The sequence below is a fragment of the Cloeon dipterum genome, chromosome 1, assembly GCF_949628265.1.
Source record: "Cloeon dipterum chromosome 1, ieCloDipt1.1, whole genome shotgun sequence".
Classification (NCBI taxonomy): Eukaryota; Metazoa; Arthropoda; class Insecta; order Ephemeroptera; family Baetidae; genus Cloeon; species Cloeon dipterum.
This window is the reverse complement of record NC_088786.1, coordinates 16802970-16817324: the sequence shown is the minus strand read 5'-3', so window position 1 is coordinate 16817324 and position 14355 is coordinate 16802970. Positions and strand designations below refer to the sequence as shown.

Below are 14355 nucleotides of genomic sequence, written 5' to 3'. Positions count from 1 at the left end.
AAAAAGCACTCTTTTCTGCAGTGGCTGCAGTCAAATTTAAGAGAAAAAAATGGGATACCCCATTTCTTAATATTTAATTTGAAAAAAATAAAGAGATATTTTCAAACCTGTTGTCCTGGCGGCTTTTCTTCTATGGCGGATGCCTGGTAAAGTGACTGCTCGAACGATGGCGCCTTGATGGCCAGCTCCCTTCTCACTCTCCCGGCTAGCATGGTCGCTGCTGCAGTGAGAGAAGTATCTGAAGAGCTGATAGGAGTGGAGGAAGCAGGCAGGGACATAAGTGCGCCCCTTCTGTGGAAAACGATGCGCAGTCTATGATCACAGTCCTGAAAAATGTATTTGTGGTTACTTTCATTTAAATTTTAACTATTTTAGTAGTTATACTTGTAAAACTCCTTTGTTAAGTGAGGAAGTATTGGAGGAGAGACAGTTGAGGGCAAGGAGAACCTTCACTTCCCACATGGACTCCGTGATGCAGAGATCAGAAGTTACCACCAGGTCACCACCCTGAGGTTCAGCCGTGAACCTTGGATCGCTTACTTCCACATAGCGAATCTAAAGAAAAATGGGATGAAACCTCGTTTTAAGAAAATTGAAACACAATACCTCGCAATGTTCTTGAACAGAAAATGGCAAAAGCGATGTTAGGGAAGCTATCGGGTCACTCTTTGCTAAGCAAAAAGGCCCACCACGTCGGCCCGTAGCTAGAATTTCCACTTGCTGTAAATGAATCAATTGGTTAACTATAAATTACAAATTCTGGTCAACACTCACAAATTCCTGTTGGTAATTGAGCTGGACAGAAGCCTCCCTCTCAAGTTCCTCGTCGCTCCACGCGGGCACCGAGTAAGAAGCAAAAGTCTCCGAGACCCAGCGCCTAGCCTGCGACACCACGCCGCCCAATTTCCCTTGCTCTAGGACGGAGGGACATGCGATCAGCACGCGGAACGCCAGCGAATGGTAGTCCTTGGGAACGAAGCCCAGGTGACCCAGCGTTACACATTCGATGTGCAGAGAGAACAGGTGCGGATAGCGAGTGCCTGAGGAGGAAAATAACTAACAATTAATTTTCTGATTGAAGGTTGAATCCTATTAATTAAAATACTCCATTGCTCCACGGTAATTGAACAGTGGCATTTAAATAATGAGAAAGGCTGCTGTGATGAGTGGTTTTTTGTTTCTAATTATGTCAATGAAATAAACACTTCATTTAGTATACTAAGAAAATAATGAATTCCAATAATTATAAAAACATTTCTTTGCTTTTTCTATCTACCAACCGTCTAAGTTATAAAAACTAAATTGAAGTTGTATTGACTTATTGTGTTCAATTTTTAACCTTTTACCGCCTTTTTTATCAGTTTTAATTGTTGTGTCGCTCAATGTTTTTGGTTATAGTTAAAAAAAGAAAAGAGAAAATACCTGCGCATTCTAAAGATTGTTTTAAGTAGACCCTCCCAGTGAGGGTATCCACCCTGAAGAGCTGCGGCAGGAAAGGAGCATTCCTTTCAGCGGCCAGCAGGTACAGCCGTCGCGGACCAACGTTGGGAAGGGCCGAATCAACGATCTGAGTGCCGGGGGGCAGGTCGGGGGGCACCAGCAGTAGGAAAGCGTTGCTCCCGGCGGCCAAAAGCACCCCCGCGGCCACCAGCACTAGCCATGACGGCCGCATCGCCTCACATCAGCTCAACATCTGTGGATACAAAATTAATCAGATAAAGAGACTTATTACTGTTGGGAAAACTGTTAAAAGCGAGAGAGCAAATATCACATATATTATTTTAATTTCTTTATTTCCATTTTCGTATTTTGCTTTAGTTTTAGAGGGATTTTAAATTTATTGGAATTTTTGCTCCACAATATATTATTAAATCTGCTATCTGCTTCCTATTTGGACACTTCAAACTGGCAGATTTAGGGTCAATTCAAGCTATACTTAAGGGTTTAAATTAATAACTACGAAGCACGTGATATTCGGAACCGATTTGCTCACGATTCATGCCCGCCTGGACGTATGATTCGATGATCGTATTTTCCAGCGTGCTGAGCACTCATCCAAAAGAGAGTGTCAACAAGCTGTGTGCGCGGAAAAGCATCTTTTGCGTGGGTTCGGTTTCGGTTATCTATCTGGTTGCAAAACACACCGCGATGAAATTTATTCAGAACGACACTTTGATGCGCGACGACGAGCCAGCCAGCCAGCGAATAAGAGATTGTCATCTCGTCGGGGCGGCAGCGATTTTTTTCGCGTTGGCCGAGAGCCAAACGCCCGATTGTTTGCTTACCAACAAACACAAGGGCATAAAATTTCCATTTCGACCCTTTTTCAATTATGTACGTTGCTGCTACAGCTGCACGCCTCGTGATTTTCATTCTTTGTGTTCGCCCTGGCATTTTCCCATAGAAGCTGAATTAATTGCGGTGCGTCTGGGAAACTATTTCGTGCAGATCGGTGAAATCAAAATTCCTCCTCTCATTACCTCTTGCCGGTTGTTTGTGTGTCATTAGAATTATTTCAGGGCCTCTCGATTTACTCGGCTTCAAACGCGAGTGTGGCGCGTGAGGAGGGGCGAAAACGAGTTTTTCAGCTCGCACGGTGCGCTTATGAGCTCGTCTCGCTCTTGCTCGATCCATGATGTCGCGCTCGCGGAATTTAAGTTTCTCTCATCGACAATGAGTGTGCACGTCGAGGCGAGAAAATATTTACATTCAATTGTGCCGCTTTTCACCAATTTTCCTCTACCTTTGTTGTGAAATGACCGCGCGTTTTCTTCTCATTGTAACATTCTGTAACTCAATTGATGGTTTTTTTAGTCAAAGAATCAAAATTTTACCGTAGAATATGTGGAGGTGTATTGTGTTGTTGGCCGAGCCAGCTATTTCTGGTTGCTGCCAATGCATATTAATTTGTTTTTATTAGAACGTTAAAATTCCAGCCAATTCAGAAGATAATTTTGCTGGCTTTAAAAATAAAACATAGATAATTAAATTCTGAGGAAACTAATAATTTGAAAAAAAACAGCCATCAGCATTTTTTATTTATTATAAGAAAGAAAACTGTTTTTGTGAGAGGAGAGCATAGGAAGTTCTAAAGCAGATTGCATAATATATTTAACTTTTTTTAACGTTTGAACAACTCGTATCTTTTGTTTCTTATTTTTATTAGTCAAGCTCCACGTGGTTTCCATTGATAAAAAATTCAGGTTGGTCTTCAAACAAAATTTGTCAAGCCCAAGTTATGAATTTTCCACTCCCAATTTTCCTTCATTGTTTGAATTTCGTCTGGTGTTTGCATTTCAAGCAGGTTGAAATTAATTTGTCGCTTTCCCTGTCCAGCCTTGACTAATCACTAATCATGGTAAAATTTAGTTCTAGAACACACAATTTTTTAAAATGTACATATCGCACGTAGGCTATTTGCATCTAATCGAGTATTTCAATCTAAACACGCGAGAGTTAAATGGAATAACTTTGTGACAGCGTTTGCGGTTGTTTTCGTCGTCATCAGAAATTTCGCGCTCAGGCGCACATTTTCATCTGCTCAATTAAGGCATAAAGCGGCGTGTAATTGGGCAAATTCACCAGTTTCTGCGCCGCGTTACATGCACACACTGTAATAAAACTGCGACGCCGGGCGGCTGGCTGCTTTCGCCGGCGAAATTGCGTCGTTAACCGCGCGCGGGCGGGCGAGCGGGTGTGTGCGTCTGAATAAATTTTAAGCACTTTTATTACTTTTGCACCTCGTGAGCGTATAAAAGCTACTGCTTTTCCGAGAGCAAAAGGCGCCCTTATTAATTTCTGCCGGCTGGCTGCGCGCTTCTGCTCTAAATTTGCTTTACAAAAGCGTTGACAAAACTTTTTGATCGCAATCGCGGCGGCCAGCAGCATTTTTTCATCTCGGACGCCATTTACTTTTACTGGCAGCAGCAAAGTTTGTTTCCTTGGTCCTATCGTTTGCATCTCTGGCGGAAAAGAAAGCGGGAACCGATGAATAATGCAGCGCCGGCGTTATGGACCGGGATGATAAAATGTGTCTCACTCGATCTCTGGCCGGTCGCGGAAAACTCGTCGGTGTGCGAAGTGAGGCCGGAATGTGGGTCCAGCTCTGCTGAATCGGTATTCTGACCGCAGTTAAGGGTTTGATGGCAGCGAAAACCCGTGCAACGACACCTAACACTGTGTATTACTGCGAATAAGCGACGTGTAATGCGACCTCTAGCTCCAGTCTCGAAATACGCACGTCTCGATAGTATCTAGGCTCTCATTCCGAGGTTGGAAATGAAATTGCAGGCTCGCGTTGGTGGCAAAACAGCACGTGCAAATTTAAGAATATTTTCTATTTAAAATCGAAGAAAGTTTTTTCTAATTATGTAATGAAAAATTATTGCTCTATTTACCTGAAATATGCTCTGGAAATTGTCAAAGAGCCTAAATTTTCTGAACTAGCTAGAATCAGCTAAATGCATTAATTTTTTGGTGCTCATTGCTTTTTTGTTAATTAATAGATTCGAAAGTTTTAAATAAAATCAAGCCAAAACTCATAAATTTGAAGATTTTCATTGCTTCACATAAATATTTCGCTGGATTGATACACACTTTCCTGTAAAACGTAAAGTGCTCTTGAGAGACCGAGCAGTGAAATTTCCGCAACGCAGGCTCGAGATCAGCAGCTGAGGCGTGTATCGAGAGAGATAAATTTCGCCGGCTGCAAATTGGAATTTATTCGCGTGCGCTCCGTCGCTGCAAAAAGCACACACGGTGCTACACGCGTCGTGTGAGCGTAAACAAGCGGCCTGCTTTTTCAACCCTTCAGCGCCCCCTTTTCCTCGCTCGCACCCCCAGCTGCACTTTTGGATTATGATCCGGGGGGCTCCATTAAAGGCGCATACCGCACACATGATGCGAGAGACGCAAGAAAGCGGCCTTTTCGCACCATTATTAATAATTAATCCCAGCAGCAGCAGCGAGAGCGGGATTATGTTTGTGCATGTGCGCGCGTGCCGTTTTGAATTTCCGAAAAGGGGCTGCAGCGAGTCGAGTGTGCGGGCGTGCAAACAACTTTCAGATTATTCGGCCTATAGCTTTTCTTTCGCGAGAATTAAAACAACAGCAGCCGCGGCAGCCAGTTTTTCTTTTTTTGCCACCGTTCGGAGAGCAGGGTTCGCACAATTGTCAGTCTGGGGTTTCCAAAGCCAATGTTTTCTGAATAAAAATATATTTTTTTTCAACTTAATGGATATTTTATTCATATTTTACGTTAATATCCGTGATGAAAATTACTGAAAAAGTGCAGGTCCAAAGATCAGAGGTGAAAAAATGTTTCAACAATATTTTTTCTATTTCTCAGAACAACAAAAAACTGTGGACTTTTAGTCAACTATCCGCCCTTTTTTCAAACCCTGGAAGATGTTCGGGTGTGCAAAAGACTTTCATTCTATTCATTGGCAAAAATTAAAATAACAACAGCAGTGGCTGCCAGTTTTACTTTTTATCGCCGCCGCCCGGAGAGTCGGCGTGGACGGCGAACGGGTAATAAATATTTCTTCCTCTCCAGTCGCACGCAACGCACGTTTTTCCTCGCTTTATTTTTCGCTTCCCAGACAAGCACAGGAAATTTGATTCCCGCGTAGACGATCATCAACTACTGCTTTTTGAGGAGTATATATTTTTTACGTTCCTCTCAATCCCGCGAGAGGAGAGATAATTTGGTTTAATGCGGTGGCACGAAAGCCGAAAAGGTGATTTTTACAGAAATTGGAGAGAGAGCCGAAATGAAATATTATCCAATAAAGATAGCCAAGTTTAATTAAAAACTCTGCGGGGAAAATCATTTAATGGGATAATAAAAATTCTTATTCATAGGAATCTTAGCAATTCAGAGATTGCCGCTGCATTGAATATCAATGAAAATTTTACTATTGAATATATTGACTGAAAGGAATTTAAATATTTACTAACACAATAAGTAATAGTCACGGAATAATCCAAACATTTTTTTAAAATTCCTCTGCACAGAGAAAAAAATAAATTGACATTTCTTAGAAATTTGTTTCGAAATCAGGCAGCAGTCTGCGCGTGCGACACGCTGAGAGTTGAGGCGTTTTTGCTCGTTCGGAAATTATTTATATAGCCGTGCGGCGAGCAAGAGTCGTGTCAGTGAGATTTTCTGCTGCTCATTTGTCTGCCGCGGAGGACGCCGGGATGAAATCAACAACAAAGTCGTTTTTCGCGGCGGCCAAGGTGGGGAGCAGCAGCGGCATTCATTTTATTTGCCTGCGCGCGGGCAAGGCGGCGAGCGCAATGAACTCAAAACGACGACGTCCGATGGTGCGCGGCGTGGAGAAAAATCTTAGCCGCCACTAGATAGAGGAAAGACCAAGTGCAAGAGAGAGAAATGAGCAGGAAATTTCTTCCGACGAGCGGCTGTTGCGGCCAATTTGCTGACCACTAAATCGGACAAAAAGACCAATATTGGATATGAACGACAAAATTAAAAAAGTGCCCCGCCCTGAAAATATTATGTTTTCTTTTTCTTTTGTGAACATAAGGCTATATAAGTCCAAGTTGACCCACCAAGTATAATTTTCAATTCTCTATATGTTCTTAATATTGTCTTGAGCGTTTTTGAAAAAATCTCGTTCCTGCTTATTCCATTTAGAGATTTTTAATTCTTAAATAATCTTAAAAAGTTTCACATCTAGTATCTTTTCATAAAACCCCTTAATTTTCGTTTTATTTAAACATTATTTTTTCTAGCTAGAGTTGATATGAATTTTAATTACATTTTTCTTGATTCAACGTTTGAAATTTTCTGATTTAAGATGCCAGCGGGTGTGCAGCGAGTACTTTTAACGAGGACTCTCGCCGAAAATGGCCTTCTTATGTGCATGGGTGTCGTTGGTGACGCGGCTCGTCGTAATTTCGCTTTATTTCTTTCGCTACCTTTGCGACTCTGATGATCTTTTTTACGACCCCAGTGCCGGCCATAAAACCGACGAGTAGCAAAGAAAAGAAATGTACTTATCATGAAAAGGAAAACCTGCAGCGGAAGGTAAATTTTACTCACATACCATTTAGCATGAGCAAATTGAAGTTTGAATAGTGTGGATTTCTCTGTGTGCAGGGATATAATTGGATTTTCCAGCAATTTCATGTCAAAGCATTTTATCCACACCACACAAAATCAGTGTCTTTAAAAACTTCCGAGATTTTGACAGTCTTCTCGAGCTTGACGATCAAATATTTTTTCCCGCAAGAAAACCATCTGCTCGCACGTGATCCAAACGCATTTTTTGCCTCTCCGTCGACATTATTTCCCTTTATTTTCGTCACCAGCGGTGCGTGGACGAAAATTAGAGCTCGTTGGGGCAGAAAATTAAAAACGAACGGCGATCACAATCCGATCTGAATGTATTCAATTTCCCGTGCGCGCGAGCAATTAATCAGGGGGTGAGTAGTAGCAGGCTAAGAGGATTAAAATACCAACCTGGTCGCCAATTTCGTCGATGCAGCCGCATCATTCGGGCGAACTATAGTTGACTCGGCAATCACGATCTGCAACGAAAAGAGAAAGAAATGACGTTTTAGAGGACGGCTCTTGTTGGAGAGAAGCAAAGCGCACCTCGTGCGGAACAAAATGCACTTTTTGCTCCGGATAACTGCACTACTTAAAAAGCATGATTGAGAAAATTTGCGTCCCATGGAAGAATGTCGACGATTTATGTCCCACGGCTTAAATACAGAGATTTTAGTTGGTTCGAAAATTGTGATAGAAAGGATTAGTTAATTCGATCAATGGACTTTGTTTAAGTTTGCAATTCCTCTCCGAATGGTACATCAAATTTTTTACTGGGAGGGCATCCCGTCAACGTAAATTTTCAAGAGTTATAATCAAATTATTGCGAATACAGAAGTAGTTTATCAAGTTCAGTGATTTATATTTCCGATTTTTCACGCTTTTTCAATTCACGAGAAAGCTGTCGACCAATTTATAGCAAAATATTTCAATATTTAGCCACGAAACAGGTTATCCCTTTTTGGGCAGCTGAAGCCAATTTCACAATATATTAATTCCCGCGTGCCAAGAAAACGGCTTCTGCGCTTCTTAGCTTGGCCCGCCAACGAAAATTGGTCTACTCTTTCGAACCAAGTTTTACTTTACGGGAGAGAGATGATTTTATTACGAAGGTCGCGGGATTCCTTCGGTGCTCTTCTCACGCCAAGCGGCCAGGGTACGAAGAAGCTGACAGGTAGGTCGGCAGCACCTTTCTGCCAGCAGAAGGCGCAGCAAACTCCAATCCAACCGCCTATTGCTCGTATTTATGAAGCGGCGGCACAGGAATATTATCTCTCTCATCCTCGCAGACGGACTAAATTGACTTGGTCCGACTTTATCCCACTTTAACTGCTAAAGATTTAATTGCTTGCAGTATCTGGGAAACTATTATTATAAATAAATCACAAACCACTTTAATTAAAATGAAATTCAACTGTTTCAAATGCAACTGTCTCGATTCTTCGTGTGCCAAGTGCAATAAAAGCAGTATTTCGAAGGAAGTGTTATTCCCGATGGCCAGAGCGCCTCGGGTCGTACTACCCTTTTTTTATTTCATTTCCATACGCCTATGAGCAGCACCTTGAGCAAATCTGCTATAGTTTCTTTGCTCCGACGAGCGGCGATTTGGTTGCGTGTGAGACGAAAAAATCGACGAGCAAGAATAATATGAAACGGCACGCAAACTCATTCAAATTGGGCGTAATTTTCGCTGCACAACTACAGAAGAAAAACGGTTCTCGCTCTTCGATTACTTTACGACTTCTAGCTGGCTGACCACTGCTGATGTATAATTAAGCCGCAAATTGACGACGTATAATTGAAAAATTGATGCACAAGTTAATTAATAGACACACTTTTTCACCAAAGTCTTTAGAAAGAGCCTGATTCAGATTTTAATTAATTAAACACCAAAAGTGTCCCTCGGTGCGGAGGCAAGTGGCCCTTGAGTGGGCTGGGTCCCTGTGCGGCCTGGTGCGCCCATGTTATCCGTTCGCGGTGTTATTGGGACCCGGGTTTCAGCATTCGTGCTAGTGCAGTGCGCGCCCTTCCCGGTCCTCCGATCCTCGGACAGGGATAAAAAGAGCAAAAAAAGTGAGTGTGTTTAATTTCATCTAAAAAGCTCTAAAGCCATTTTTGAAGATAAATAATAAAATAAACTTTGGCTTGTTAACCTGTTGTGAACTTTGTGCGATTAAAAAACCTGCAATTAGTTAGCTTCAATGCTGAAAATCTCATTTTATTGCTCTTAAGTTTCCCTTGATTGTGAGAAAAAAATATGCGAGGCCGGCGAGGGAACATACGTTTCGGCAATAACACAATTATTATTCCGCCGCGATGCTATCTGCTGCAAGATTATTTGGTAAGCACAGCCGTGCAGACATATTTTCCGCTCAGCCAGGTGGAAAAAGTGCACCGAATTTAAAAGTTGCTCGAAAAACGACCTCTTCTGCATGAAATGAAAGTGAGCAGAATGCGAATCACCCGATTTCGGCTGCATTATCCATTGTGGAAATCATTTTATCGTCCACAACGGGGGTCGGCGTGGGCCCATAAAACGCGATCGCCCGCGTTTGCTTTTATTGTTTCACCGCATTCAAAAGCAAATTTTCATTTGCGGCGATAAATTTCTTCGACGGAATAATGATGGTATGTATAAAGGCCTTTTGACCTGAGAGCGGACTCGCATTTTCTTAACCAACCCAATTATTCACCGAGGGCTCTGGCACAAAAAGATACGAAAAATAAACATGCACGACTTTTGAGTCGCCTGAGTCGCAAAACAAATCAAAGTGAGGCGTCTGAAGAAACGATCTTCTTAGCCTGGGTTCAAAAGACCTCAATCAAAATTGTTAGACAGTTTTTCTAAAGAAAGGACCGATTCAATGTCAACCTTGTAAGTTAAATTAAACCATAAACAACTTACACTTTTTGGATTCAATAGTCTAAAGTAACGAAAAAGTTGAAAGTATGTAGACAAGAATAGAAGGTTATTTTCAGGCAATTTGTTTCAAGCACAAAACGAGAGTCCCTGTTTGCCTAAATGGAGTTCCATGTTTTTTCTCGAATTCCCTAATAATAGCGAAAAGGCACGCAGCACGCATGCAGCCAGCCTGGAGGCCTCTTCCTCTCCTATTTGCCTGGGAAATTCGGCCGCCTCTTGCGCACCTCAGCCTCGTAAAAAGCGGAGGAAATTGTGGCAGTCATGCATAACAAAGGCAAAACACCTTGCCAGCCGGGCTTGAGTGTGGCTGTAAAGCAAAAAACTACCTGCGCCGCGCCGTCTTTTCTTTCCTCTCTTTCCTCCCCCGTCGCCTCTTCCCTCTAGAGGCCGACGCGCGCAGGTATTAAGAAAGGAAGAAAGAAATAAACACGCAGCGCAGCAACCCTTGAGTGTCTAACCGCTTTTAATTCGCCGCTGCTTCCTAATTATTTCGTGATCTCGCCGCCTTATTCTCGGACAAGCTCACATTTTCGTTCAACGCGTGAAATTGAATTAGAATGTCTCGAGATTTTTATCACCAACCTACACACAAAAAGCAGTCGTTCTTGAGCAGAAAAACACGTGTTTTATTGCTGTCTTCGACGAGTCACTCAGCTGGAACTGTGGCGAGTTAATTAAAAGCTAGGGACCTATGCTACATTATTGTTATTGTTAAAACGTTTTGAACAGATTTTAGAGCAAATATGAAGTTTTTAGGGGTTAGACAAGGACCATGCCTTTATGGCCAGTGAGATAGCTAGGAGTAATACATGTGTAATTTCATATTTGACAGTTTTAGAGTCCTGAGGGTTGAATTAGGTTTGGCAAACGAATTTATCTTAGAGCCACATTTAGGTCAATGTGTCAGAGACCTAGCACAGACATATATTATGTTTTCGTGTTGGAGCTCTATATATGCCTTTGCCGTCCTCCTCTTCCTTTATTTTGCAAAATGTAAATATTTTGTATGCAAATGGGGTGCTAGCGGGCGCTCCAAATTTGGTTACTTAGTTTCATGCTGTGTTGAAATTCATGTTGATGACAGTCAAATATCCAAATCCCATGGTCCCATGCCTCTGAAAATTTTTCTATTTATCTTTTTAAATATGTATAGAACATCACTTCACATAAGCATAAATAACTCTAGCCTGATCCCTAATTCAGGATAGCGGTCGTTATTTGTGTTGTTTGTTCGTGAAAACTGATAAACACAACTTTGCAAAATGCGGTTAGGGTCCCGCTTGGGACCACAAACAATCTTTGCAGCGGAAAATTCGTTCGTATCGCACAATTTGCGCGGGGAAAATTCGTTGCTCTCACTCACACTCTGTTCTGGAATATTCAATTAAAGCTCAGCTTTCTGCTCTCTTATCTCGGCGAGCAGCCAGGTAAATTATTAACTCGGCGTTTTGCAGCGCCCCTCAGGCGCCAATTTCGACTCGCAGCGAAATAATTAAGCCGTCGCAACTTTTGGCGGAGTAAGTGCAAGCCAGAGAGGGACCCGCGAATCGATGTGCGAAATTAACGGCCTGGGACTGCAGCACAGCATTATTACGAACACTGGGCCGGCGGCGAATCGAAATGATGAATTATTCAGGCAGCGAGAGAGTGCGAGTGAGGAGTGAGTCACTCCCCCGTTTGGCTGAATTATTACACACATGCACTGTATGTTTGTCAATTTGCCGTACATGCAACCCTCGCTGTTCGTTTAACAAAACATTCCATTTGCGCAGAGAAAGGATTTTGAGCAAATAACAACGCGCCGAGATGGAATCCAAATTACGGAGTGAGCAGCATAATGGTACTTCCATTTCGCCAGGCTTGCCCATCTGCGGATGGCGTGCAAATATTGTGAATCCGATGACGATTTGCGTCGCTTTGATGGATCCATTGTTTCAACGTCAACGCAGGCGGTGCGAAAATTCAGTTTTGAATGCACACAATGGGCAACCGATACCATATTATAGCTCTCAACAACTGTCAAAGAGAATCAATAATAATTGTTAGTTGCAGAGAGTGATTTAGTTGAGTTTTGTTTCAATATTGATATTGATTTTTAAACCAGTTTTCCACCTTCAATATTTTCTGTTAGAATCGCGAATCGCGATGGTATGCAGGCATGGTCAGCCAACCACAAACAAACACTGACCTTTACGTCTCGCCCTCGCGCATTTTCCGCGACCCCTCTGACCACGGATAAAAAATTCCACAAAAGGTGTCTGTGCGAGCAAACCGCTCACCGCTTCCTTCCCCAAACGCGTGCATTGTGTGTGTACTTTGCCCTCTGGAATTTTGCTCCCCAGCTCGCCGGAGGGAAAGAAAGAAAGTGCTGTTCTTACCTGGCTGCAAGCGATCAAGGAGGGTTGTTTCAGCCCCGTATCGTAAATCAAGCCGCCCTCTCTCTCGCCTCGGCGTGTTTTCAATATAGGCTGGCTGCCGGGGATTCCCTCCAAGCCTAATGTCTTTTCGGCCCGACGCCAGCAGGAAAGAGCCGCCCATGTAAATTCTTATTTAACAGCCAGCCACCCCTCCCGCAGCCGCCGCGTAATTTATTATTTAACAAGGTTCATTCCAGCCGAGTTAATATACACCCCGAAAGTTGCATGCCGTCAAAAGTTACCGATCGACAACGCGGGAAAATTGGCTAATTAAAAGACAGGGCGAACAGTGAGCTGGAAAATTTCATAAATTGTTCGATCCAGACTTTGGGTGGATTAAAAACTTACTAACGACGTTTCTGAGACCATTGTTGTCAGGAAGTAAGACAAAAATGACACGAAGGTTCGAAACAAAAGCTTTTGCTTCTCATTAGGAGGATTGTAATTGGGGAAAGATGAATGAAAGAAGGCTGCGGTGTAAATTCCACCCCGATTATAATGCATTTTGCATGTCAAAGAACAGGCAAGGAAAAATAATTCCAGCAGGTTTGTGTGCGGCGTCCTTCGTTACGAGTTAATTAGAATTTTTTGCACGCGCCCCACACGCAAGAATTACAAATTCAAATTCCGTCCCCCGCCCGGTTTAAATTACCCTTTAACTGCCGCTTGTTCGTACATGCAAACGCGAGCGGGGGTTGGCTGATGGAAAAAGAGAAAGAGCCGTGATATCGCGCTTTTTTCTCATCCAGCTGCACTTGTTTTAATTTCCTCCCTGCGCTGCTGCTGTTTTGAGTATGATGAATGGCTGGCTCGTAAATCGCACCCCAAAAACCAACCCCCAAAGCCAAAGCGACCGCGTGCTTGTCCCTGCTGTTGCCGCTGGTGCACCAGCGCCGTTATTATTTGTCATCATCAGTGCGGTGGCAAAATCGATATTTATTGCGCTATGCAGCATAATTCATCGGCCTGAGAGCGCACATTAGCCTTTATTTATAGCTGCTCAACGAGGATCAGCCACTTTTCATAATTGGATTTACGACTTTGGGACTAATAAGGGCGTTTTTGCGGTTGATTTGCGGCGACTGAAACGTTTGGCACGTCTTGGAACATTTTGGCGGTTTAAGATTTAAGAAGCAGTTAAAGATTTTTGTTTATGCTAACAAATTTTATACTTGTGATGAATTTCTCGATTACAGGGCACCTATGTAGCGAAAAATGCACGCTCGCTTGCGACACAAACATAACGAAATGTTTACACTATGTTTCTAGGTTTATTTATTATTTATTGTTCTTGAAATTTTGTTGTATGAGACTCATTTGTAAATGCGCGGACAGAAATGGAGGAGCTTCGATTTTTGTACTGCTGTGTAATACAAATAAAGAAATTAAAATGAAAATAAAGTAGATTTTTACAGTCCAACCATTAAAAGATGTTGCATTTTTTGCTGTAGAAACTGATCTGTTAAACTTATTACTAGTGGAATATTGAAAAAAAAATAACTTCTTCAATGTTTCATAGTTCTCAGCATCAAGGAAAAATGTCTCAGAAATTGAAACGGCAATACGGTAAAATTTCAACTCTTCCTTTTTTTCTTAGACAATATTTAAGGCAAAGTCAAAATTTATTTTCCAGAATTTTGCAATACAGACCCACTCGAAAAACCGAACTTGAACTCAACCCGAAAATCGATTAGCACATTTCAGTTTTATCGAATGTGATAAAATTCCCCTCTCGCTGAAGCCTAGCATCGGCACTTTTTCAGCTGAATAATTTAAAGAGCTCACCTGCAGTCCCCCGTCAAAATTCTCTATAGCGGGGGTGGCTGCGGCTGGTGGCTGGCGGACAACCCCTTGGGGGCGAATACGTTAAGGCACGCGTCATTACCAAACGAAACGAGAATTCGGACGCCATCCTTGTGAATTTCCACGCAGGTGGACAT

The 14355-nt window shown here is 42.5% G+C and overlaps 1 protein-coding gene across 2 annotated transcripts in view; it reads right to left on the bottom strand.

The window, feature by feature from the left end:
• The window catches only part of stan (Protocadherin-like wing polarity protein stan), a 45510-nt gene that overhangs the window by 11332 nt on the left and 19823 nt on the right, over nucleotides 1-14355 (bottom strand). For both annotated transcript variants that reach the window (XM_065476632.1, XM_065476633.1), the window contains exons 2-7: nucleotides 7487-7554; nucleotides 1423-1693; nucleotides 775-1040; nucleotides 607-720; nucleotides 385-555; nucleotides 108-326 (exon numbers count right to left, since the gene is read on the bottom strand). In XM_065476632.1, the coding sequence (XP_065332704.1) occupies nucleotides 108-326; nucleotides 385-555; nucleotides 607-720; nucleotides 775-1040; nucleotides 1423-1672 (1020 nt within the window). In that variant the 5' untranslated portion in view covers nucleotides 1673-1693; nucleotides 7487-7554. The remainder of the gene's footprint in view (nucleotides 1-107; nucleotides 327-384; nucleotides 556-606; nucleotides 721-774; nucleotides 1041-1422; nucleotides 1694-7486; nucleotides 7555-14355) is intronic.